Raw genomic sequence first — 27,385 nt, forward strand, 5'->3', positions numbered from 1 at the left:
TGTCCTCATGCTGTTGTGCTTTTTTTCCAGCCAAGTGACAGAGTGGACACAGCCTCAACAGAAGCCATACAACTTATCATCACCTAAAGGTGTATGGATATGTCCTATGTCCCCATAGCAAATCTTCCTCCAAAATGCTGACCCCAGGCCTGCATTGTGTAGGAGGGCTCCCTTCTGAGAAGGTCTGGGTGCCCAAACAGGGGACATAGAGGTCAGCATGCTCAGCATCACGTGTTGGCCACCGGGAGGGAGGCTCTGGTGCAGGGTCCCCTGGAGGGATGCAAGCTGTCCGAAGAGCCACAGGCATTTCACAGCATCTACTTTCAAGATGACTGTAGCCAAGGCTGTGCCATAGCCATCATTACTGGGAATTAATACTCTTTCACTACCAAATCTCATATAATAGGCAGAATCCAGCATAGTGGCTCTAAGCAGTCATCGAGCCTTGATCACCATTTTCAATGTGCTTATTGCACAGCATCCAGCATGTTTATCATGGCAGGGTTTTCCTGCCCAAGATGGCTCATAATTTTTCATAATGATTGTTCCACTTGAATGGAATGATTATTATATAAAAAAAATCATTCCAGCTGAAACCTGCTGCGAAGGAACCCCGAGGCAGGTTCTAACACACTCTGAAAGTGGTTATAATACAGCTCGTAGCAATGCTAGGTGTGAATGAAAACAGATTTTTACAATGTTTGCAGCTTTGTGCAAAAAAAACAGTTTTATAGAACAGAACACTGCAGTTGCCCCCAACTTAAAACCATCTTGTGACAAATTTGTCGTTTTTCTTTAATCTTCCTTTAAAAGAGAACAAAGCTTGCCTGCTTGCTTGCTTTTCCTTTTGATGATGTAACCCTCCCAATCTCCTTTTCCTCCTGAAAACCTTGACCACGGTTTTCTGAAGAGTGAACACTAACTTTGTGTCATTTAAATGCAAGACCCACTGTCTCCATTTTTCACTCTAATTATGCAAAAGTCTCAGCTACATGAAGCAGAAGGGGAAAATAGAGCGATTTGGTAATTAATGGCTAATGATAAATTGATTTCATTTTTGAATCATTGCAGTTGTCATCCGCGGTATTTAAAACACAGCCTTTTCAAAGCACCCGTGTTCCTTTGTTTTGAGGGCTTTTTTGCGCTTCCGGCCAAAAGCAGCGAATGTAAGTTATGCTAATGCCCGATGGAAATCCAGGTTGGCTCTTGTTTCATCAGAGTGGCTACATATTTGATTTTGTGTATAAACAGCTGAGCTCTGTGTTTTCAACTTCAGTCTGAGGCTTTGAAACCACGGTAAGAACGTTGGATCTGAAACCACTGGTGAAGCCCGCAGTACGGTGGGTGCAAGTAGGGGAAAATGAATGTAGAGGGAAGCAGGATTTGCCAGGAGGGAAGTTCTTCTCCCCAGAAACCTTCCTGTCTGAAATAACACAGAATGGGACAATAATAGCATTTAAACCTTAAAATCCCTGATGTGGGGTTTTTACTCATGTTCCATCCAGACTGCTGTTTCACTACTAGCTAAGGAATCGCTTCGGCAGCGACAGAAGCCCTAAGTAAAATTAAAATGCTGTAGAAGATGACAGGAGGGCAAAAGTGGAAGAGGCAGGACTGTAGACATTCTCAGCAGGACACAGACTGTCTTACCAAGGATCATTTTCCAAAACGCCTGAAGAAGCTGAATGCCTATTCCAAAGATAACAGAGGAGCTGAGAAACCTCATACCAGTGCAAGACAGTCAGTCATGGAGCAGAAGCACATCGTACAAGACACTGAGGGGCAAAGCAAACTCCAGCTCAGGCTGCCAAGTTCCATGTGGCCATCATGTCTCAAGCTCATCAAATGGCTGCTGTCGATCTCAAGGAGTAGCCCAGTGTTGGCATGGTGTTGTGCCAACACCACAAGGCCAAGAAACAGCACCTCTTCCAGACTGAGCCTGGTCAGACAGGAGAGCACACAAGCATAGCCTCTCTCACTGAAAGCAAGATTTAGGGCAGGGATGTGTGGAGTCAGCTGAGTGTCAGTAGCATGGTGCTCCTCACTCCATGGGTGGCAGTGGGAGAGGGCAGCTCGGTCAACCAGCAGCAAGCAGCTTCATTCAGGCTATGTGGGCACTGGCCAGACTGAGTTCTAGCAATTGATTTCCAGGCCAAGACTTCCCATGATGTGCATTCCTCAGCTCCCCCTAAAGTGATGAACAAGAAAACTGAGTAACCAAAAAACTGAGTAACCAGAAACAACTCAATTGCGTAGATGGAGCTGGGAGTCTCAGTGAACCACAGTAATGTGCCTTTCATCAGACTGGTTGTTTTTCCTTTTGCCATCCTTAAGCTGTTAGTGCCACAGCGAGAGCTCTGCATCCTTCTAAAGGTGACTCTAAAGTACCTCTTCAGACTGCTGCTGCTCAAGCCCTGCAGCAGTGAGAAGCACTGCAAACATCTTCAGAAGATGACAGGGACTGTAGGCTCTGAATACTCAGGAAACCAAAAGAAAGAAAACAAAGCTAGCAGCTGCAAAAACACTTGAGGGGCTGTAAGTACTTCATCACAGCATCCCATGCCTGCCACCTCTCTGGAGCATCAGGGTAAGGTCACGTTAGGAAATCTCCCCCCTTTTCCCTCAAAAAAATGGAAATGCACTTCTTTCCTCTTTAGGACATTCGTCTCTGCATCCTTGGAGAACATTTTGCACGGTTTCCATTCACGGGTGCTGAGCTACAGGAGGCAGCAGGGCAGCTTCTCCACCCCTGGGGCACCTGAGCTGTGGGGATCCATGGTACTGGGCTGAGAACCACCATCAGTGGCAGTCTGGGGGAGAGAGGAGCACTCTTGCCCCTGAGTTTTGCATTCCCACCCAGAGGCTGCAGGACAGGACCAGAAACGAACACCAGTACAGGTTTCTTCTGAAGGCCAGCTATCAACTGGTGGAAAATGAGGAAATAGCAGTCTGCACACTTTCCAGCACTGCCTGCACGGAGCCCCAGCAACCACAAAAAGAGAGGAATTAAGAGCCATTAACACTGTAAATGGTTACCTCAAATTGTTTTGAGAATTACAGATGCGCTAAGAGCAGGAGAACTTAAAAGGAAAAGAGGAAAGGGGCACTTTATTAACCTTCAGCAGCATTTCCCTTATAACCCTTAATAACTTCCTTATAACTGAGTAACCAAAACCTTAACCCTCATTCTCCCACATCTGCGGATAACTTAAGAAGCCAGATGAAGAATTATATTCTCTAATTAATTCACTTTCTTCTTCAGTACCTGAATAAACACATTCACCCTATTTTTCTGACCAAAACTTTATACTGGTCATATAGCAAAGTAACACTATGAGATGGAAAATAACCCATGTGGCTCATCTGTCTAGAATTTATATCTAGTAATATCTTATATGGATTTATTCTCCAATATATTTTCTTTTTAATATTCAAGAGAATATAAAAATAACAATAAACCCCCTTCCATTATGTTTCCAGTGGCTCATAAGACAGTTGACAGGACTATAAATGCAATAATGAGGAGGTTTGAGGGGCAGGTTAATGTTTTTTCCTAACACATGATGCTTTTAGCCTAAGGCACTGCTGGAGGCCAGTACCACTTCACCTGGACCAAAATCACCAGCGAACACCCATTAAATCACTCAGATTTAAATGTAATATTACTGGGTCTAGAAAATATTACTGTAATCCAGATTTGAAATATCATCAGCACATAGAATAGCAAGCAGGAATGCAATCTGAAGCTCCGGGAAATCTTTATTTACCTGTAATGAAGAGTTCTAAGTCCAATTCCTCCTCTCACCTATGGCATTTTACAGTGGAATAACTCTCACAGATTTGCATATGGTTTCTTCTGATTTATGCGTGCATAAGGAAGAGGCTTATGAATAAAATCTCAGAGTGCTTTGGACTATATATATATATGCATATATATATGTATTTATACATGGACTACACATATATATTTTTTCCACCTATCTATCTAGGTCAGGGATCTTCAGACTTCATTGTTACATGTTAATCTGTATCATGCAATAAGATTTCTAGACTAGGAGCCCTTGTGCCATGTGCTATAGAACCCACATCATCATGGCCACAGAGGGCTACAGTAGGGCTGGCTGGGTCTCAGCTCCTACCTGAGGCAGACTCATATACAAATTTCTCCACCTTTCCCAAACATATCAAATCCTTGAGAGACTACATCAGCTGCTTACACTACATGAGCTGCTTACTCGGAAAAGTAATGCTAGGGAAAGATTGACTTGATTAGGGAAAGATTGACGAGAGTGTTAGTAAAAACAGGTGAAAAAAAAAGATCAAAACTTTCTGAGAGGACCTTTGCTGGATTTCAGTCTGCAGGGCTTTGAAGGGAATCAAAACTGCTCCTGATATGACTGCAATTTCACACTCTGAGAATTACTGGTTTTGCACTGGTAATGGTACGCACCACAATGTGCCCAGGAATAAAAGCAGCCCTCTTTCTGAAAACCACATCTGATCAGAACAATCCTGGGACAGATCCAATATCTGCCTGAATTGAGGAAAAGTTTGTCACATTGGTTTCAGACCAAGACCAAGATGTACCCCATCTCTCGCAGATTGAACAGAATAGAACATTTTCCAATTCCCTCTACAGCTGGGGGCGGGAGAAGACAAAGTCAAGTAAAGGAAATTACTCTGCTTAACCGAGAGGATGCATTCTGTGTCCCTCCCATTCCTCCTGCTCTGAAGTACTGATCCTGATTGAAAACCAGGGTGCAGTCCAAGCTCCCCTTCCTGCTGGTATTAGCACAAAGTTACCAACTGAGACAGGATTCCTCTGAACCGCTGTTAGATTCACTCTTGGGAACTTCCACATGGAGCAAGTGAGACAGAAATAAGGGCTGGGAAAAGAAAAGTGGGGAAAGCAACAGTCTGCTGCATGTCCTGCACATAGTGGGGAAGAGACGAGATGTGAAGAGAGGAGAGGAGAGGAGAGGAGAGGAGAGGAGAGGAGAGGAGAGGAGAGGAGAGGAGAGGAGAGGAGAGGAGAGGAGAGGAGAGGAGAGGAGAGGAGAGGAGAGGAGAGGAGAGGAGAGGAGAGGAGAGGAGAGGAGAGGAGAGGAGAGGAGAGGAGAGGAGAGGAGAGGAGAGGAGAGGAGAGGAGAGGAGAGGAGAGGAGAGGAGAGGAGAGGAGAGGAGAGGAGAGGAGAGGAGAGGAGAGGAGAGGAGAGGAGAGGAGAGGAAGAAATGAAAAGAGAAAAAACACATCTGTTGCTAGTAGGAAGGATTTACTATGGCCACTAGATAGCTTAAACCACTGTTTTCCAGGATTTTAGTCCTAAAAATAATAAACAAGGAGTAATTAAATTCTGAAACTGCAGCCCAGAGCCAAATATACAGAGAACTAATGAAAACTTCCCTGTGTTCTGCTAATGCCTGCTTTGTTTTACCGAGAACATTCCTGCCATGAAATTGGGCCTCCTGCAAGGGGCACTCCCAGCTTGCTGCTGGCCCAGGCTGACAGAGGCTGCCTCCTGCCATGCTGTTGTCAGGCCTGAAGCATCTGCTGGTGTTCGGGCAATGGCAAATGCCCCTTCTTCCTCGGTCATCTGTACCTACTTCTTTCTAAGTAGGGTAATGTGTGGGGAAAAAAAAGTCCCACTAAGTCTCTTCTACTCAGATGAAAAGATAGAATACACTTTGTTTATCCCTCTGTTTAGTGGAGCGTACCTGACACCCAGCTATTACATAAATCACATCTATTCTTAGCAACCCGGGATGAATCTGGGATAACTCCACTGAAGCCAGTGTTGTTTTTTTCAGTTTGAACCATGTAGCTGAGAGCTGAATTTGGCACAAAGTAATTGTTTCTCACCAAAGAGGGTATTCTGCAGCACAAGGCATCAGACACACTATCTGGTAAGGAACATGACAGGGACTCTGCTAAGAACACACTGTGTTACTGTAGATGGCACACACTCCTTGCTTCTGTGTATGATGCACTCTGTGACTACTGAGATTTTATCCCATAAACACATCGTGGAAAACACATTCACACTCGCAAGATCATGCAGATGATTCTCTCATTGCATAGCACAGAAGGAGTCAATGTATTTAAACTCTCACCCTACTCATGTACTGCATGCTAGGTTCTCAAAAGTTCTATGCGCTTTAGACTCCTCCTCAAGAAGGACCAAGTCCATCTAGCTTTCTGCAGCCCCTTTCCTTCTGCAGGTGTTTCCATGCAACTCCTGGACAGCAGCTGAGGCTTTCTGGGACAGGAAATGCTGCTCATCAAACTAGCTGAAACCTGGCTGCCCAATGGAGAGCAGTGGCCACTGCATACACAGCCTCCTTCTGTGTGTGTTCAATGTGACAGAACATTTGCTTTTATTTTAAGGGCTTTTCTTCACGTTCATTTTAACAACCACTCTGGGTTGAATGTTCCTCTGTCAGTGCAGTAGTGCAATAAAAGAAGGAGGGTAAGTAGTTTGGAGCTGAGACAGGACTTATCAGTTGGCATCAAGTATCATTCCCCACACACAAAACCTTCAAGTAACTTTGGACAAGAGGAAGGATAAGGAGTGAAATAATGCAGACAGCCTGGTTTTAGACATTTACTGCTTCCAGCTCCAGGGCAGATTGTAGGCAACTCTGGGGAAATGTATCCTGGCAGCAACCTGACTTGGAGGCTCTGAATTGGTCCTAGCAGACCCTCTCCATCAGTTACAGAGAAGGAAGGCTGGGGTCAAGGAGTTTCTCAAGCTAGGAGGTTTGTATATTCCTAATTTTCACTCTGTATTCTTAATCCTCCTCTTCATACAGGGAGAAGGCTTCCCCTTATTTGGCTTGACTATGCAGAGCATGAGATTTCTGAAATGGGGATCAGTTTTTCCTACATGTGCTTACAGCATCCATTACAATCATGTACTGTGGTTCTCAAGCCACATCCATCACATGAACAAAGCACAACTTTGGGGCTCTTTTTACACTCTGGGATCAGCAATCACGAGGGGCTTTGTTCAAACTCAGGCTTTTGGATTTGTTATAGGAAATTTTCATTGCAGGATGCAATATAGTAATGGGGGAAAGAAAGACAGAGTTAAGCACTGTATATTTACTAGTAGACATGACTGACAATAATGACCTCTCTTCACATCTACCCTGCACATCTATCACCCTGTGACATAGGGAGGAAGAGGACTGGGAGGTGGGGACATGCCAGTTAACCTCAGGCACTCGTCCAAGCACCACAAGAGATCTGAGGGATGCGTGAGGGTTGAAATTCCATTATAGGTTTTAAATAATTAAGCACTACATGTTTGGAAGCTCATTCCTTCCTATTACTTTTTAAATAATTAATCTGTATTTACATCTATTGAGCTTCATGGCGCTATACACATAACAAATTTGAGTCAAGTTGTAGAAGGGAGATTTTCCCGTCTGACAGCACTGCAAATGTTTCTTGTTTCGGTGGTTTCAACTATGTGGGATCAGTCAAAATCCAATTCATCTAGACGCTGTACATTGCAGACACACATATAAAGGGTTTTCGATCAAATTATTCACAAGCAATCAAAACACTAAGAGAGGATGTAAATCCCCAGAAGAAAAAATATGTTTCTAACAAACATCTTAGAATAGCAAAAAGTGATTCAAGTTAGAATAGAATACACAGATTCGAAGAGAGAGAGAAATGTATTTTTCCAATTGAGCACAGCCATTATGTTCAGTCTAGCGCAATCACTTCCATGTAACCTCTAGTCCAACTTTATAAAAAATTTACAGATTGCTGTGATTGAAAATGCTAATCTCAAAAGCTAGAATAACAGATAGAGTAACAGAACCTAGAACAGTAAAAAAAAAAAAAAAACAACCAAACATATTTACCTGGAGCACTTCTCTCCTACAACATGTTATTTTCCCAAAACCATTATACACCCAGCAGGTTCCACCAAGGGGAACTACACCCAAGAAAGCAGCCACTGCTGCTCAGACCTTTGAAACAATGAAGCACAAAACACACTCCTGAAACCAGAGCTCTGCCCCAGGAAACCAATCTGTAGCGCTGGCATCGGGACTGCATGTTTGTGGGAATGTGATTTGCAGATCAAGTTAGCTCCTATTTACGAGTAAGCAGATATTTATGCATTCACTTATGCAATTCTAGCTGGCATTCCTGCAGATTTTGTGTGAAAGTCCAACTAAGTTATTTCCGTTTGAAACAGCATTACGAGTAACAGAAATGCTGCCGGCCAAACAGTTCCTTCAATTACAATAAATGGAGCAAAGCTGCCTTCAAACTGAGATCTCAGTTACACCTGCACAGCTATTCTGGAAGTTAATTAGATTGCACAGGGGTAAATACAGACTTAATGCGTTCTTCAGAGGCCTCATAATGGCAGAAGACGTATTAGGGATAAAAGAAAGAAACCAGGTTGACTTTCAAATACCTGGGTGCTCTTTGCCACGAAGGCAGACAAAACATCTGTACCTGTAGGTGAAGCGATCTGGTGGCAGAAATCATGGAAAGAAAGCCAGTAGCCATTTTGCTCTGTGATAATTCTACACTGACACCTTGCAGGGGAGCAGGACGCTTTCTTGCAATGCTCTTATTTTGTAATTGTTATCAAAAAAAGCAATATCACATCCATCAAGGACAGCCATCAGCTCTCCTAATGACGACTCTCCTGTCTGCTCCTCTGACCCGTGCAGCTCTAATTCGGAGTCCTGCAGACAACAGCTCCAGCCTTCCCGAGCGGCAGAGCGGGAGCAGAGCTGTGCAAGAAGGTCAGCCCCCAGCGCAAAGCAGGCACGGGATCAAGGGCTGACTAACTCAAAGCACAGGAAGAGCCCGTGCCTCAGATGTCAGCTGCTTCAAGGCTGATGGCCCCACTGCTGCTGGTGTGGAGGAAACAATCAGAGCAGCGGATGCAGCAGGCTTCTCGCCGCCATAGCTGAGCCCGCGGCGTTCTGCACGAAGCCAGTTTGGGGATTTTGCTTCCCTTTTAGACAAAGCCAGCAGATCATGGTATTCATGTTTCAAGGCCGTTTTAAGGATCAAAACCCATCTTACTTAATAAAAAAGAAGAGCAAGATTCAAAGCAAAAAATTATATGGGAGCTTCACATGCAGTAGGTAGAGAGGCAGCATTCTGTGACTTTTATCAGAGGTATGCGTTAGGGATTGCTGCTAATGACAGCTTCTAAAAGCGCTCCCCCCGCCCAGCATTCATGTTTTCACATAAATCCAGATTCTGGCATATTACTTTACTGTGGAGACATCTTCTGTGTACAGGATGGCTTATGCAAATTAACCACATGTCCCATAAATTAGTCCTGAAATGCCCGGGATAATGAGCTGCCTGCATGGAGAGCGGTGCATGGTGCTCAAAGAAGGGCTCCTTCCAGGCTGGGGGAGCAGGAGGGCACAGTCGGTGTGTACGTGAGCGCAGCGAGGCAGGACGCTCCACTGGCACCGTGCCGCCATCCTGCCGGGCAGAGCTCTCTCACTAGGGCTCGAAAACGCAGTGCTAGGAGATATCTACCAATTGAAAACCCCATTAATTATTGGGAAGGAAGACAATGTGCTCCCGGCTGCTGAAACCCAAGCCTGCAGATCTGCCCAGCTGACTTGACCAACATATTTAAGCTGGCTGCAGGCTGGGTTTTCTTCCCTGCAAAATTAGGGTTTTTGCTGCAAACTTTTTTTGATGTGTGTGTGAATGTTACTGCATTTAGTGCCTTTTTTGGAGGTGACTGCCTGCCTACCTAAGCCATACCTTCTCTGCATTCCTCACCTGAGATGGAGGGCATGCCTCAAAACCAGCTCTCAGCTGGATCTCAAGAAAAAATGTTTTATGTCAGCTGCTACTTTCCTGTGAAGTGCAGGTTTAGGAGGAACTGTATGCACATGGGCAGCTGCTTTCTGTGCCCCTGACTCAGGCAGTGCTGGCCAAGGTGAGGGAGGTGAACCATAACTAATCAGATGACAAACCAAAATCATGCCACTCGGTTTTGGTGTGCACTTAATTTGCACTCGACATATAATAATTAAAGCTATACTGAATTTGTGTGTGGGCAACTTAATTTGCAACACTACAATAATTAAATGACATTACTGTTCAGAAGTAGGTATCTGAAACATGAAGTATATTAGCACGACCAACAGCCTTACAGATGCTTTACTTTGCACCCAATGCAGGCTTGGCCCTGAGCACAGCTACTGACGGTTGGACTAGATGATCCTAGTGGTCTTTCCCAACCTTAATGATTCTATGGTTCTGATCTAACGGCATCTTATCCCACCTGCCAGCACTGTGGGCAGAGGGGTGACATAAAGGCAAAGCAAGCCAGAGGAATCTGTCTCCACAATCCCATAGGAAATTCAGAAATGCAATGATGTCCATTTTATGAACAGGGAGCAGAGACAAAGAGAGATGAGGTAACTTGACTGCGGTGACAGGGAGTAGCTGCAGCAGAGCCTAGAGGTGAGCAGCTGTCTCACTATGTACTGGTCTAACATCACACATCAGGGCCATCTTCCTCATATGGAACTCATGATTCGTGTTCAGAGTCACAAGCCTCACAGGCTGGAGGTTAGATGTTAAGAAGAAATTCTTTACTCAGAAGTGGTGAAGCACAGGCACGGGCTGTCCAGAGAGGTTATGGGTGCCCCATCCCTGGAGGCACTCAAGGCCAGGTTGGATGGGGCCCTGGGCAGACTGAGCTGGGGGATGGCAGCCCTGCCCACAGCAGGGGTTGGAACTGGGTAGGCTTTAATTCCCTTCCTATCCAAACCATTCTATGATTCTACGATATAGAGAGACATCAAGTTGCTCAGCAGCCTGATCTTTCTTTGATGTTAAGAACGCCATTTAGTAACATCTGGGCATTTAGGAAAGGGGTTTTCTACAACCACAGAACTGAGGAGATGGAGAACACAGGAACTGGACGTACCAAAAATATGTGACACAAGTTGCCTTGTACCCATGGAAGAGAATAATTAAACTGAGGGAAAGTAAACTTGCAAGGAAGGAAGACAGAAGGGGAAGAGAGACCTAAGGAAAAGGTTGCAAGGAGCAGAAAACAGACAAACAAAAAAAGAAAATGAATTCTGATGAATTCTGTATGGAGAAGTGTGCTCATGCTGGGGACAGTCCTAAGGAGATGAGCGCAGAGGCAAGCTGCTGGGCTCCAGGGCTCCAGGGCCTAAGGCAGGGAGAGACAGTGGCTGTGCCCTGCTAGGGCTGTTCAGCACTGCTCAGGTGCAACGCTAGCAGCAGCTGTTTCAAAAATATATTAAACCTTCCTGCCCTCCTTTCCAGAGCTCCTGCATGCAGATTTGAATCCCTCGACATTCACAAGCAATTATTTCCTAATGATGCTAGAAGCAAAGCTTCCAGTTCTATAGCTTCAAAAAGGCTTGCTTGGCTGTGATCTGCTGTTGACCTTTTCAAGACCTAAATATACATGAGATACCTAAATAGGATAATTGGCTAGAAATAATGCTGGTGTAAGCCAGGGGCCTTTCCCCAGAGGTGACACAAGCCCACAGTAAGCAGAAGAGAAGTTACAGGAGCTCCCTCCTTGCTGCTTTGCCCCCTGCATTCAAAGGCCTCTGCTGCTCACAGCTCTCTTGACTTTGTGTGAATTTATTCATGTGCATCTCAGGGTCGGGTTTCACAGTGGATGTGCCTGGCTGTACAAACTGTGCCAAGAGAGCTTAGCAGCACGGCACTGTTTTGTGTGCAAGATGTTACTTTTGCAAGGGCAGGCCCACATCCCTATTTCTAGCACTGCACAATAGAATGCCGTGCAAGAAATAAACATGCAGTGGCCTTGCAGACAATCTAGATCAACAGCTCATCCTTCACAGCTCTCCACATCCCCAGTGATGGGAAGGGACAAGGAGCGATGCTGATGGCTTCTACACAACAAACAAGAAAGCAGAGGCGGTGTTTGCTCATTTCAACGTGCAAAGCTGACTTGTTTAAATATGAATATGTTGCTTATAGCCAGATTTTAGCAACAGAAGCCCCACGGCATCAATCACTGTTTGCACTTTTGCTAAAAATAGTTGCACTGGCTGGGGAGCTTTTTGGATGTCACATCTGCAGAAGATGTTCATTTCCCCATGCCATCTCTACCCATTATGGTTCCCCCATGCTCCTGGGTGCTCTGTGTCAGGAGGCATCACACTCTCAGTTTGTGTGGTGTTGCAGTGTCCTGTATTCACTTTCCTGCTCTCACTAAGTCCTTTCCTCTCTTCTCCTCTCCCATCCCAAACACTGGCTGACCTGCCTTGAGCCAGGCTTCTCCCAGTGCTCACAACAATGCTGTGTTTGGAGCTATGAGAAGGAGGTAATCCCACAGCAGCAGCAGCAGGAAAATATATGACAGGAACCCCAAACACTGCTGCCTCCCTCTAAGAGCCATGACGATGATGCCCTACAGGTCTCTCCTCTAAGACAGAGCCATACCAGGTGCCTGGAGGATCAGCAAAGCCCTCTGCATCTCACCAGACAGCATAGCAGGTCCCATCCCCACTGCAAAGGGGATCATTGGGCTGGATTTTGATGCATGTGGGGTCTTTGCCTCCAGGGATGTGACATCTCCATGATGCTCCTGCTGTGGTACAAGTGCCCTGGCACCCCAGCAGAGGGGAGCGGCCCAGAAAATAAAGACAGGCCACCAGCAGGGATCACGGTTACTTTGGGCAGCTGGAATTTTGGCTGGGTTGTTGGGATGGATTTTCATAACAAAGGCAGACAAATATCTAGCTTTGCTCAGGGGCTGTGTGGGCAGCCTCTGGTTATCTCCCTTCAGTGACCACAGCTAATCTGGTTTGACCTCTGGACAGCTGGCACTCACCCAGGCCTCAGCTTTCAGCCCTGCTTTGTGGCTGCAGGAAAGAGAGCCAAAAAGTGGGACTGCTGGCCTGTGCAATCCTATCAGCTGTGTAGCCCTCATTAAATGAACTCGGCACGCTGGATAAGGACAACAGCTCAGTGCCTGATGGCAATACGCTGTGCAAACCCCGTGGGGACAAAAGCATTTGCTCAGCGCGGTCTCCTGCAATATCTCGGAAAGCAAGGACCAAGGCACACGTATGAGAAAGCTGGAGACCTTTTCCAGGCCCTGCACAACTCCTGTGCCTGCTACAGTATGCGTGCACCTGCTGTGAGGGAGGCTGCTCCCAGGGGCACTGCCCAGCAGCGATCTTCCAGCTGGGCCATGCTGTTGTCACGCACATCTGGGGCCCACATCTGGAGATGGAGATGAGAGGGGGCCCCAGAGATTTATCAACAGAAGGTGAAAAATAACTGACAGGGAAGACATCTACCTTTTCTCAGTCTATTTGCTCTCTATTATTTTAGTTTCTAGCATCCTTTGCCCCTTACAACATGTGCTAGGCAAGCTGCAATAAGATCCACCAGCCCGAAGTCTTGTCACCACCTCCTGGTACTACACAAACCCATCTCTGGGCCAGATTCTCCCCAGCTGGAGGGGGAGTTCTCCTTTACATCACTCAGCAGAAAGACACCCTAGGAACACATCACATGCTGTTACACCTCTGTGGTGGAATGAAGGAAAGAAATCTCTTAGAAATCTTAGTTTCCCATCTTGAGCAAAGAGACATTTATTTCAGTGCAGTAATGTTCATTCAGGACTGGGCACAGGTGGTCAATTATTTTTCTGCCTGTCTAGAAGAAGCACGTTGATTCCTCATAATAAAAAGTATTAGTGCAATCCTGAGTTTATTGCTCAATTAGGGAAGTGACATGGAAAGAGTTACAGCCTCTTGCAGGGAATACAGTTAGAAACACGTTTTTGCTGGTGAATGAAATAACCATCCTCCTCCCCATCAGACACACAAAGTCTACATAACCAAAGAATCAACTGACAGCTTTTTTAGGTCCCGTATTTAACTGGCCTGTGCAACAGTATACTGTACTGCATATTGAAGCTCTATGATATAATTGCATTACTTTCTCTGTTTAAGGCATATTTAATTGATTATTCAAGCACAGACTAAAAATAAACAACTGAGCACAGAATTTGATTTTGGTGCCCAGCATAAACAAAACTGTGCATCGAGCAGGATTTGAGAACAATGTACATGTGCACAGTTTGACCACTTTGTGGGGTCCTCCTGGATCACTTCAGCAGAGCCTGGGCAGTCGGATGGTTTTTAAATGCCTGAAGGTAAAGCTGGAAACCTACTCTCCACTACTGTGTCAGGTAACAATTCATAATAAATGAACTTCTCTTTGCAAATACCAAGGGTGCTGTTGTCAGCTATTTGGAGTATCACACAACTTTAAATAATAGATATCATTTTGCACTTCCAACATTTTAATCTCAATCTCAAATTGCATGCAAAAGTAATTAAATAACAGAATCCTCATTTCAAAGCTGAAGACCAGACACCTAGACATCAAGTTAGCAGATAGCTGGCTGTACCAGTAGTACCTCTGCTTGAGTTGAATGGCAAACGCAAACTCAAAGGAGTACAGATGCAATATGCTGCTGATCTCATGATCACAGCTGCCAAAAATGTGGATGTCATATGGAACATGTATCTAGTTAATGGACAGATACAGCACCTCTAGAAGAGGTTTAACCAATCCTATATCCGCACCTAATTATTTTGAGTAAATTGTGCTTGCTTTCCTTCAATAATTATCAGCAGATACTGAACAGAGCTCAGCCCTGAGGTGCTGCAGTAGAAACATGAACCAAACCATGTACTAAGCTGAGGGTGCTATGGAACTAGGAAGACATGAGACACTGGTGGAAACCAGAGTGAAATAGCCGCTGTCACTGCTATAGCGCAACTAATCATAGAATCACAGAATCAGTAATGTTGGAAAAGACCACTAACATCATCTAGCCCAAGCACTGACTCTATGAGCAATGTGTGACCCCTGAATCTACCAGGAGCATCACCCTGCCAAACATAGGGGCCATCCTCACGAAGAGAAGCAATGTCCAGTCACAATGAAGGTTTTACTGAAGTTGCTAATGCTAGTTTGGTACCAGGGTACAGCAATGAAATCGTACAGATTGCTGCAAGCAAAATGGACCCTCCTTGTAAGGAACAGTTGTGCTCAGGGTATCGCTTGGTGTTAATCTGCCTGTACACCCACCTGAGTCTACAAATGAAAGCAACAAGAATGCTTCACGTGGGGAAACAGACACTTCTTCCCAAAGACGGTGACAGCAGCACATCAAAATCCCACTGTGCAAGACAACATTTATAAAAACCTTGACAGATATCATCGCTTGTTTGACTTATGGAGCCATCAAACGCTCACTTCCACACAGCATTTTTGGGCCCTTCAGCTGACTGAATCACCAATTTAGAATCTGTCAGACTTCATTATGCAGATTAAGAGCCTCTCTTTGGTTCCATTTGTTATGCATTAATAAGAGAGCATTGGCGAGTGCATCCCCTCACACAACCAAATCCTTTGTGCCATTACATAGTAAATTTTGTTCTTTCGAGTGTTTGAAAAAAAAACTCCACACAACAGCAACATGGCTTAGTTGCTATGCACAGACTGAGAGCCGCTGCATAGGGATCAGATCTGGAGTTTGGCCTAACTTGAAGCACTCCTGGTGAATTACGCCTGTGTACAATCAGACATGGTTCTGCCTGTTCCTTTCACCTACACAGGTGTGCTCAGTCCTGACTGCTGCAGTACTCCCAGAGTGATGTGCAGTCTCCAGGCCCACCAACTGCCCTACAGCTCAATGTCTGGTGCTGCTGCAACGCTCAGCAACAAAAGGCAGATTTATTATGAATGCTGGTAGGGCTCTTTTTTCTCTCTCATTGACTAGATGTGACTCAAAAAGTTAATGGTAATTGCTCTCATCTTCATTTAGCAACGTGAGAGAGAGAGAAATGGGAGCAATTTGCAGATCTGAGAACAGGTCATTACAGGTGTGTTATATTAGTGTATTCATGAGCCCCCTGGGACAGCCATGCTGAGATATCCAATAACTTTCTTAATGTGTAATTACACACCATTGGACTATAATTGATTAATTGAGAAGAGAATGTAGGCAGATGCTAGGCCAAGGCTTCTGCTGCTCATTAAATGAATATGTCCTTGCTGCTTCTTAATAAGTTAAGTGAACTACTCAAAAGCAATTAAGTGAGAACTGAAATTCATTAAATTTTAAGTAATTATTGGTACTAACTTTTATAATAAAATGCAGGATTTATACTTTGTAGAAATGGCATCCTACTGCAGAGAGCAGTGAAGCACCTGCTCCTTGCAGACAGACCTGCTCTGGAGTGCCCTCAGAGCACGGCTGTGTGAAGTTAACCTGCCCTGCTTGGGCATCATCCCTGCACAGTCCCGATGGTTCCCAAAGAGAGGGCCTTGCCAAGGGATGGACCTTAATTCTGAGAAATAAACAGTCCGTCAACTCCTGATTTTCAAACCCCTGCTTTCTTTTGTTGACCCTTTTTACTTGGAGGGGTGCCAAAGCAGTGTCCCTTCAAACCCTCTTCCTTTTTAATGGGGAGGGCAGTATGTTCAGCAATACAAGGCAGGAGCCAACTGCAGAATGACAGAGCTCATGCTGGTCCACGTAGCACTTGCTCAGACCCGACAACACTCATTTTCATTGACACTGCATGAGTGAGAGCTGAGGTAAAGGCATGGCAGGTACCGGAAGCCAGGAGATATTTTGGGGCCTGGCCCTGGTGCTCCAGGTGCAAAGGCATCTGTGGCTTCCAGGGTGCCCCATGACATCTCATTCATGCCCCACTAAGTCCTCTGATTCCTCTGCAAATACCTCCTGCAAATATTTATAGCTCTGAAAAATTTTAAATATAAAAATTTAAAAATTTTAAATTAAAATTTAAATAAAATTGGAATTTTTATTTCCAATTATCCTAACTTTCTTTGAAACAAAGCATATCTTCATACTTTAACCTTTTTACAAAAACTGTCCGAATTTTATTTAAATTGGTTATGAATGCCAGTTTCACAAAGCAAAGCCACAACTTACAATCCTTCCAATGGATACAACCCTGTTTTTTCAAGTTCTATACAGGTTGAGGGGAGATAACTTCTTTTTTCCAGGCATTTTTACTTTAAGATATACTGAAATTATCATTAAAAAACAGCCATCTAAAATAAATTTTCAGCTAAGAGTTTGCTAACTTAATTGTTTAAATTCCCAGCCAATGAAAAGACTGGCATTTCATTGAGATCATTTTTGAAAAAGCCATTTGTCAATGAGAACATGTTTAATATATTCTATAGGGGAACTACAGGAAAGAGGGGAACAGACTCTTTGGCAGGGTCTGTGACGATAGAACAAGAGGAAATGGCTTCAAGCTCAAAGAGGGTAGATTTAGGTTGGGTATAAGGAAAAAGCCTTTTACAGTGAGGGTGGTGAGGCACTGGAACTGGTTGCCCAGAGGTGTGGTGAATGCCCCATCCCTGGAGACTTCCAAGGCCAGGCTGGATGGGACCATGGGCAACCTGACCAACTGTGGTATCCCTGTTCATTGCAGGGAAGTCAGTCTAGATGACCTCTAAAGGTCCCTTCCAACTATAAGGATTCTTTGATTCTACGATAATATGAAAATTATAACTTCAGTAAAAACATCAAATGAGGAGAACAAAGAGTAAAAATAAAGGAATACAGCACAGCACTGTAGTAAGGAGAAATTAAAGTAGGAGAAATTATTCAGAGATCACCAATAGTTGCACATTTATTAATAAAAATCTTAATGCTGGTTCTGGGAAGACAACAGAATTGGGGCTGTAATGGGATTTGAATTATTTTCCTTTTTAACAAATGCATGTTGCTTCCCTTTTGAAATAATAATAATGTCGAAAACTAGAAAACTGCCTCCTTCTGAGGAAAGGAAAGCAAAGTATCAAGTGTCACATCCTAAAATAATATTCCTGTAATGATATGAAGGAAAATGCCCAACCAGAACCCCCAGGCGGAGCTGACGGTTATAACTGGAGCGCTGAGGAGAGCTCTGCTGGTGAGGGAATGGGGCTGGTATGCAGCTCGGAGGTCCCAACACCTCCTGTCACCCCACCAGCCCCATAAAAACGCTGAGTGGAAATTCCCAGGGAAAGCAACTGCCTCTCACATGGCTTAATCCCACCCTGTACCACCATTGTGTAGGCCCTCGACCCACTCAAACATGTGGATGGTGGCCACCCTCAGCAGCCCTGTGCAGCCAAAAAATGAGACGTAGGTCTTATTTCCAAAGTTGCTCTCTCAAGTGGGACTACTCAGTCTGGCACGGCGGTATTTTCTGCAGGTCCCATCTCTGATCGCAGCCTTCACATTCAATGTTATAAAAAAACCTGTGTTTGCCATGCTTCCATTTATATGTTAGCAGGCCTACAGCACTTGCTGGTCAGAGAGGGGAAAGGAGACTCTGGGCAGTTGTTTGTCTTTCCTTGCCTGTGGAATACAGGATGTGATCCAGAGCTCACAGCAAGTTAATGGAAGGGATCCTACTGATTTCATGGGGATTTGGATCAGATGTCGGCAAAGCCCTAAAAATGCTGTGAGTCAAGAACAGCAGCCTCCTCCAGGTTCCAGGGCAGGCAAGGCACAGGGCTGCCACTGACATGGAGGAGGCTGGGAGCACAGGGGGCAGGACTGGGAAGGTGCAGGAAACTTCTCCAAGCCCCAGAGAAGCACTTGTACCCAACACAGATCCCATAAATAAACTGTAACAAGAGCCACTACCATCCCTTCCACTGTGGAGCAGAAAAATAGATAACCAGGAGCAGGGCAAGAGGAATGCAGCACACACACATGGCATATCTGGCCTGGCAGCAATTCAGGACCATGAGAAATCATTGCTGATTTTGCCTGGGATGTTCCCTTTGCTTGAGAAGAAGCAGAATGCAAGTTGTTCTGTTTTGATTGGGTTTGGTAGGGTCTGGGGCAGGTTCTTTTTAGAAAATATTCTGCTCTAACTCATGAACAATTTAGCTCTTGAAACTGAAATGTTACAGATGATCAGACCACGATATGACCTAAGCTCCACTGCTATTTCAGTCATAGAAAAGGTTGAATTTCATGTGGCCAAGATTACTGAGTTTTCAAGAACACCAGTACCAATTCTCTGCTAAAATTGCTTTGCTCGATATTTCTGTTCCAGAGCCATAACTGCAGTTCTGACAGTTCTTTGGGCCTGCTCCAAAGCCCCTGAAGACAACGCTGGGCTCTCCATCGGCAGCCATGCACTCCCACCAGCCACATGCTCGGATGGCTGTTGGCACAGCTGACAGTGTGCCATGGGGTGCCTCCGGGCTGCGGCCACAAACTGATCAAGAAGCTGATGAGACCCACTGGTAAACAACCAAAAAATGGCACCAGAGGAAAGAGGCTGCAAAAAACAGGTGTAATTGGAACAGCAGTCGGCTCTGGTGTGGAGGTTTTGACTGGGGGGTGGGTACTACCACCACAGGGTGCCCTAGTTCTGGGCTGCTCTCTCCTGCTACATCCTCAGGGCAGTGGGATCTCCTTCAGATCCAACTTGGAGTAGTGCCCTGAAGACTGGAGGTGGCCAAAAAGCCTCAACTCCCCAGCCCTTGGGAAGGCTGAGAAGGCGCTCTCCTTCTCCCTCTCTTGGTTTGAAACTAAAAGGAAGGAGAGAGACTCCATGGAGAGCCTCTGCTTTTGCTCTTTGCTAGGAATAAGGAGGCAGTGTGGGCAACAAAAGCGGAAAGGCAGAAGAGGGGATAAGCAAAGCAATTTCCCCCTGATTTGATCCTTTTTTAAGGGTCTGTGTTTGCAAGTGTACCAATAAGCAGTTAATTACAGCACTGAATCAATAGCTATTTTACTTGACACTGGGGCACAGGACATAGGCCAGGTACCTTGTAAAAAGGGAGAACCCAAACCTTGCTTTCTGAAACCCAAATTCTTGTGGTTACCTGAGTACACTCTTACACATACCTATGTTTAATGTGCCTAGAACTACAAAAGCTACAGGACCTATCCAATCACAAGTATTCTCAGTGTCCTCTAAAGACTGTCTAGTAAATATTTAAGTGATTCCCTTTCCAGAACTATAACTCTGAGGTCAAGACTTCCCCCCTTGTCACCTTCCTGGGTGCCAACCTGTGCCAGGCTCCCTGATCCTGGCTCCCCCAGGTGCAGCAACAGTACGACAGAAGCTGAAAGGAGCATCCTCTGCAGCCCTGGTTCTTCTGAGCCTTGCCACTGCATCCATGACAGCCTTCTGCTCACATCTAAGCAGCCTGCATTCTTTGCTTCAATTGTATTTGCGTCAGATATCTTTTCAGAGCTTTCTCTCCCTTTATTTGTTAGTGATTACAAATCAATGGCTGTGGGTGAGTTTGTATTCAATGATAACAAGCATGTTTTATTGTTTGTCATTTATGTAACAGTTTCCAAACATCAAGACTATCTCCTAAGTCACTGTACACTGGAGTCACAGATTTATCCTCCAGGAGCAGGAGCAGAACTGCTGGGAGCAGACTTTTTGATTTCAAAGAGAAAGACTTTACTGCAGCACAGCCATGGATCACAGCTGAATGTGGGACTGCAAAGGAATTTTTTTTTCAGGCTCTTCATGTTTTTTTTTTTGTTTGTTTGTTTTGTTTTTTTTTGCCTGCTTTACATATAGTTCCAGAGCAGTGGGTGGTACTCAGATCATCTCCATAAACAAATGATCTGGAAAGCAACCTGGCGTTTAATTTCCTTAACCGATCAGACCCTCCTGAACTTAGGCAGCAGCACATTGGTTTGAAACCTTGACTCGGTATTCTGGGAAGCCCAGAGCGGGGAAGGATGAACTGTTGATTTTTCTTTCCTATTTCTGTTAAAAGGCACCCAAGCATGGCTCTTCCTACCCTGACTAACCTGGGTAGGTGCCAGATGGATTTCCCCTTTCTCTAGGCAATGGCTGAGGAATTTCAGCTGGCTAGGGCCAGGGCTGGAGGCTTTTCAGTGGCCTTTTCATCCCAGCCTGCCCTTTCTCAGCAGCTAATCCTATCTCTGTCCAGATCCACTATTCGCTGGACTGTACTGCTCCTTTACAATCAGCTTGCAGAGGACTAAATTCTGCCTTTTCCTTGTGGAAACAAAGAGATGTGTCTGAAAGAAAAGCTTCCAGCCACTCATGGAAAAAGGAATTAAAATCCTGAGGCTGTGCCTATAGTAGTAGGGTGGGTGGCTGGCCAAAAAAGCTTGCTGGCCAGGCTCGTTAAAAAGAAATTTGTATTATGCACTTCTCAGTATTTATCATGGGTAACTAATCTTAAGAAAACACGATCCACAAAGCTGCTGAAAAGCTCGCAGGGAAAAATTTATCTCCTCAATGACTGGAGCTTCTCATCCACTTTGCTTTCTGTGCTGTAAGACACAGCACATGACACAAAGCATATCTGGATTTAGCGCGGGACATGATCACCCTCACCTAATCCTGTAACTGCATAATGTCTTTCTATGCCAACCAAAATCTTTAATTGTCTCTGCTTTTCTTAACATACACTGCAAGCACTCAGAGGGTTATGTTGCACAAATTATAACTCATTCCTCCTCCTTTTTCCTATCAAGCTGTCTCTCATAAAAAACCACACAGCAGAGCTGCATCACTCTAACCAAAGCATCTCCTCCTCCGAGGTGTGAGCAGTGAAGATAGCACATGACTCGCTGTACTGCAGGCTGCCATGCTTTCAAATCCCTCCAAGTACTCAGGAGTTAAGCCCTCCCTGGTGCCCGTGACCCAGGCTATTAGCATGCAGCCCATGTAGTACAGCTCCCGCGGGCAAACATCCACGCACAGCCCCTCAGCGCCCAGCCCTGCACCCGCCTATCAGCGCCACGCAGCACAAGCAGCTCCCCAGCCCGCAGCCCACGCTCAATGCAGCAAGCCTGGCTCGAAAACGGCAGCTGAACCCTACAGCAAAGAAAGCACTTTGGAGCCTCGGCTTCCCAGCTCACCTGACAGGCTACCGCAGCACTCAACTGCACTAAGAAAACTCCAAGGATTTCCTCATTCTCAAAAGCATAAACAACTTTCAGTTTCTCTTTCTTTTAAGAATCTCATCTATCCACTCCTTCTCAGGCAGTGCCTGACTTGCACTGTTAGAGCCTGGGTAAGTTTTTACCACTGGGAAAATATTTTTTAGAGGAAGCAGCTGTCCCCACTCCTTTCTTTCATATTTTTGGTTCATCCCTCCTAAGGAAACAGTTGCTAACACAAACCCAGAAATTCCAACTGGCCTTCAGGAGACAGATGCTGTCTTACTGGCCAGTTCCTGTGACATCCATTTTACTCTCAAGCACATTTTAATACATCATTGTTTTTTTTTTTTTTAAAAAAAAAAAAAGGGCAAACATTAAGAAAAAAGCACTACCTCTCTGTGAAACATGCAGCATCTTCAACAAAAAATAGACACCAGTTCCTCCTTCTCCCAAAGCCTAATCCCATCATTGTACAGCCACTATCAGTTCCTAAAATGCATCTTGAAAGATAGCAGAGGTATTCATTGTTTGTCTACTTTCTTTTGTTTCTATCAGTGAATTGAGTACGGGTTACATCCCTGCCAATTTTGTTTCCAATAGCATAGGAAAATACGACTATGACAAATTGCTTTTATTACTTCCTTAAACAAAAACTGAAACTTGTCCAAAAAAGCACATGAAAGACTAACTTGGATGATTTGAGCTTTTGCCAGGTACAGAAGTGATACAATAATGCAATAACTTACATGGATACTGATAAAGCAGTATTTAACAGGGCATTGAAAGAACGCTTGATTTTAATAGTACAAGGGAGGTTAATTGGTTCTTTCATAGCTTGCGCTAAAAATAAAGCAGATTTTCAGTCAAAACAACACATTTCTTATTTTGTATACATGCCACTGTGCTGTCTTATGACCCTAGTTCTGAAGTTCAGCAACACTCAGAAGCCATCCTGACTTCACGGACATCACAGGGGCATGGGATGGGTCCTTACACTCAGTCTGAGCGAGAGCACAGTAATTAAGCATGGCTGTGATGAAACCCCTCCACTTAATAAGCAACAGAATTGGGACTACCACAGGGAATCTTTTTTTGTGTTTGTCTACTTTCCTCACCTTAGCATGTAACCTTGCTGCCCCTGAAACCACCAGGAGCTTTGCAAGGGATTAAAGAGGAAGCAAGCCCAGGTCAAAAGGTGCAAGTCCCTTTTTGTTTGAGGAAATTACACTGGGAACCAGCCAACTCTTCCGAGTGTCACATGTGGCCCTGAAAACATTGTCATGATCCCACAGGGCTGGTTTCGCACTGAGGATGCCGGTGGTACATGAGCCTATTGTCCACCAGTGTGGATACCAAGCCCATCTCAAAGGGACAGCAGTGTGAGCATCTCTATAAATTGCACCAGTCTAGGAGCAGTTCTCATGCTGGGTTATCCCAGCTCGGCATCTTGGCTGCCCTGGCTGTCCCACCTGGGGATCAATGCTGGCATTTGGTCAGCATCTTTTGCACAGGCTTCAGTGCTTTGGGAATGCTGCTTGCTCCTCTGCTATCCTTCTCTTGGCTATTATAATTAGGACAAAAGCCCTGTCGCTTGTTTCAGCTTATTTCAAAATCTAATCCTGTGTTCTGGTTCTCTGCAAATATTTCCATTTAGCCAAATGACACATTTTATGTAGGTGAGGCCAAGAAGAAGGGTGAGGGAGAGATCTACCAATTCATCTCAATTTCCATTTTCAAATACAGCGTGTGAATCTCCTTTACATACACTACAATTCATTCCCTATTTACTCTAGGTACACAGAAAAACTCATTGTGGAGCACTCATTTTCGCAAGCTAATCAAGAACGTTAGGTCCCAACAGATTCATTTAATAGAAATATAGTAGGCATTCCTGCTTGCCTTTCATCTCACCTAGCTGCAAACGCTAAAATGAACAGAGTTAACCCTGCTTTGGAACTAAGACCCCTTTGCAGCTAACAGTGTCTGTGCTTCAGCTTGCAAACACTGCAGGCTCCCCATCAGTGCTTCCTGGCTTTTGCTCTTTCCCCGCAGCAGAGGAGCAGTGAGGAGAGGGCTGTGGGCGAGGAAGCTCTGAGCCCTATGGCCATGTGTACTGACTGGATGGGACTGAGAGCTTTGGGGCACCAGCCTGGCTGTCTCCTTGCACCACATGGGACCAGGCAGCACCACGAGGCCGTTCACATTCTGACATCAAACATACGAGATTGGCAAGCAATTCAAGATCTTAAATTGTTCACGGATACCAGAACTAGCATTAGAATGCTAAACAGAAACACACACAAAAAGAAAAAAAAAGAAAAGAAAAGAAAAGAAAAAAAGAAAAGAAAAGAAAAAAAAAAGTAATATTTCATAATGTATGGCATAATGAACAAAAGCCTTTCAGAAAGAAAAACGGTTTTCACTGTGCTAAAGTAACAATCTAGACTTGTTGTAAGTATGTTATTCTTACAAGTAGTTCGCAGTTATTCTTGAAGGCAAGTCTTGGAGTTTCCTTAGCATAGTGCTGCTGGGGAAAATTTTCAGCATGTCCATCTTCATCTCTAGCCTGAAGGGAAATATAATGGCCTATTTAGGGACTTACAAATAATGGAAGGAAAAAAAAATAGCTAAAAGCATAACAGCTCAGATCATTAAAACAGACGGGAATCCCCAAACACAACATTATTAAAAAGTTTGTTTAAATACACCTTTTAGATACGAGAACCTGCGATGCCTTTCTCTTACACAGCTTAGGTTGAACATGCAAATTCATCGCAGCATAATCATTAGAACAACAAAGGACAAACCCAAAACAAAATATTTGAGCTGGAAACCGTGAGTAACTTCAGGGTTTCCATTTACTTCATTGCATTTTTCAGGATTACATTACATACGTTCTCGTTTCAACTTTTTGACATGCGTAAGCAATCCCTAGATAATGTATTTTCAGTTTAACAGCAAGGCCAAAAAAAATAAATCAGCTTTCATAGTCATATTTTACACGTAACACTATTGTAGACAAACGGACTCCCCCTCCGTGCTTAAGCGAAGATCCAAAAGGAGCAATCAGCTCGCGAGAGCAGCCACCCTTCCATCAAACGCGGGAAAAATGTTTAATTACAAAGATGCATTAAAAGTTACCGGTTATTTGGAGCTGCACTGTTAATTAAGAAAGCCGAAGTTTAAATGGAGACATTAACAGAGCCCATTAGCAACACTGCCTGCATATAGCATTTTCCTCCTAATCTGCAGCGTTTTTGGGTTTTGAGCTGAAGCAAAAGGGAGAAGAGGGTGAGAGGAGGAGTGTCGGCAGAGCACTCATTACACTGTTCATTTGGGTGACACTTGCACTCTGTTCCGCTCCGTCTCATCTGATCCCTGACTGTTCGTTCTCTCCCTCTCGCAGCCTCCCGAAATTCACAGCTGAGCTGTCTCTCTCGCATATGGCTTGCATATAATTATGCACATTCCATTTTACACTGCATTAAAATGATGAGATCCTGGCTCCCTGCCAGCGTATTTAAATAAGCCCCAATGAGCTGGGGGTGGGGGAAGGAGTGGGGCCGAGGAAGGGATGTGGGGGGAACGCAGCACATTGCGGTTCCAGTCCCCACAACAAGGTGACGGCCAGGCCCGGGGGGCACGGCATCTCCACGGCTGTGGCAGCGCTCCCGCATCGTCCCTTCCTGTGTGGTGTGGTGTGAGCTGCTTGTTTGCACGTGTCGCGCTGCCAGCGCAGGGACATTTTTTTTAGTGTTGGCATTTGTGAAAGCTATTTGCACCTTGCACATTGCACGGCTGGTTTGCCTGCAGAGAGGCTTCTGCCTCTCCTCTGGAGAAGGGCTGGGAAAGGGAAGCAGCGGGTGAGCGGTGCAGGGATTTTTGGGAAAACGTGACGGGGTTACACCAGCTGCACCTCAGCTCTCAGCTGGCTGCCCTGCAGCATTAGCAAAATTTGCCCAATGGAGACAAAGCAATTTTTAAAAGCGCAAACTTTGCCCAAAAGTATCTTTCAAACAGCATCTACTATTGGGAAATAGAAAAATAGCTTACAATGTGTGTGTCGTAGCAGCCCATATATATTTTTTTCTTTTGCTGCCTCAATAGCTGCCGTGTGGAAAATGTTTTAGAATTTTCCTTCTAACCACAAAGAAGAGGCAAAGCATTCCTGAGCGCCCCAAATCCCTTTCATATTGACAAAGGCTTAAATGTATTCTTCTAATTATTAACTTGGAACTGAACCATGTCTCATACAATACATTTCTCTCCCATGCTGCATCAAATACCAAGCCCAAATCTGAACATATTTTATTAAAAAAATAAAATAAAATTGCTCATTTTGAAAACAAGCTTGGTCATTTTCTCATCTCGCAGGCTGTGTGAAGGGACACGGCCAGCTGAGGCCCTTCCAGGCAGTTCAGAACTCAACACAAATGCCCTCCCAATGCCATGCACAGGTCAGCAACAGCAGCTCCAGCAGCAGCTCTGCCCTGCAGATACGGCTGCACCTCCATGCAGCCAGGTGGCAGAGACCTGCTGAGACCTCACATGGGGCTGGATGGGTGCTGCACAGAGCTGGGAGTGCTGCCCCAGAGCCGTGCAGCCGTGTCTTGGATCTGCAGTGGATGCTGCACACGTGCCAGGCTGCAGGTTGCAGCCTGTCTCTTGGGGCCATGTCCCAGTCACACACCTTGCAAAGTGAAATGGATAGCAGGGTGTTTGTGATGCACATGTCACAACACAGAGACAAAGCCCGCTGACCTTGAGCCACTTACCAAAACTGCTGGTTCAACAAAGGCTGCTTCTGCCAGCGACTCGCTCCCCTCCTGCCTTTCCTTACTTCATTTAACTTCAGATGTCACCAAAATTTCCTTGTCTCAAAACCAGTTGAATGGCATACTGCTATCATTTAGTTAAGCAGCAAAAGTATATTCGGCTAGCTCCTTTTCACTGGATAAAATACTTGCCTTCAGCAGCCAGACCTATTTCCCCAGCTGCCTCACATGAATCCATCACTACCATCTTCCAGTTGTAAATAATTTGTAGTAGGAAATACCCTTACAATGTTCAGTACCGTTATAAGCGTATTAAGAGCGGCTCAGAGTTTATCGTGTCACTGCAGCACTGTGATATGCCTGTATCAGTGCTGAGTCCCTCTCTGTCACTGCTTTACACCAGCAGGCACCTGCCCTATCTGCCCTGCCTCTCTGCCTCGCTCCCAGCACGCTGGCATCTGCAGCTTCTCCATCAGCCCTACTGGCATGGGGGACACTTTGAGTGCTACTGTTCAAAAGAAAGCAGCTGAAAAAAAAGCAAATCAAATCTGTCATTTCTTGTTTTCTAAAATGCTTTTAAACCCCAATACTGTTACAGAAATGCTTTCAACAAAAAGTGCATGTCCA

At 45.0% G+C, this 27,385-nt stretch overlaps 1 protein-coding gene across 1 annotated transcript in view; it reads right to left on the reverse strand.

Annotated features, from left to right (window-relative positions):
* Positions 1-27,385, reverse strand: part of SOBP (sine oculis binding protein homolog) — a gene marked incomplete at both ends in the record, with an annotated part of 94,452 nt that overhangs the window by 7,383 nt on the left and 59,684 nt on the right. The window contains one exon of the mRNA XM_079532994.1: positions 24,454-24,549. Coding sequence (XP_079389120.1) covers positions 24,454-24,549 — 96 coding nt within the window. The remainder of the gene's footprint in view (positions 1-24,453; positions 24,550-27,385) is intronic.

Source organism: Tetrao urogallus, assembly GCF_951394365.1.
Source record: "Tetrao urogallus genome assembly, chromosome: 2".
Lineage (NCBI taxonomy): Eukaryota > Metazoa > Chordata > Aves > Galliformes > Phasianidae > Tetrao > Tetrao urogallus.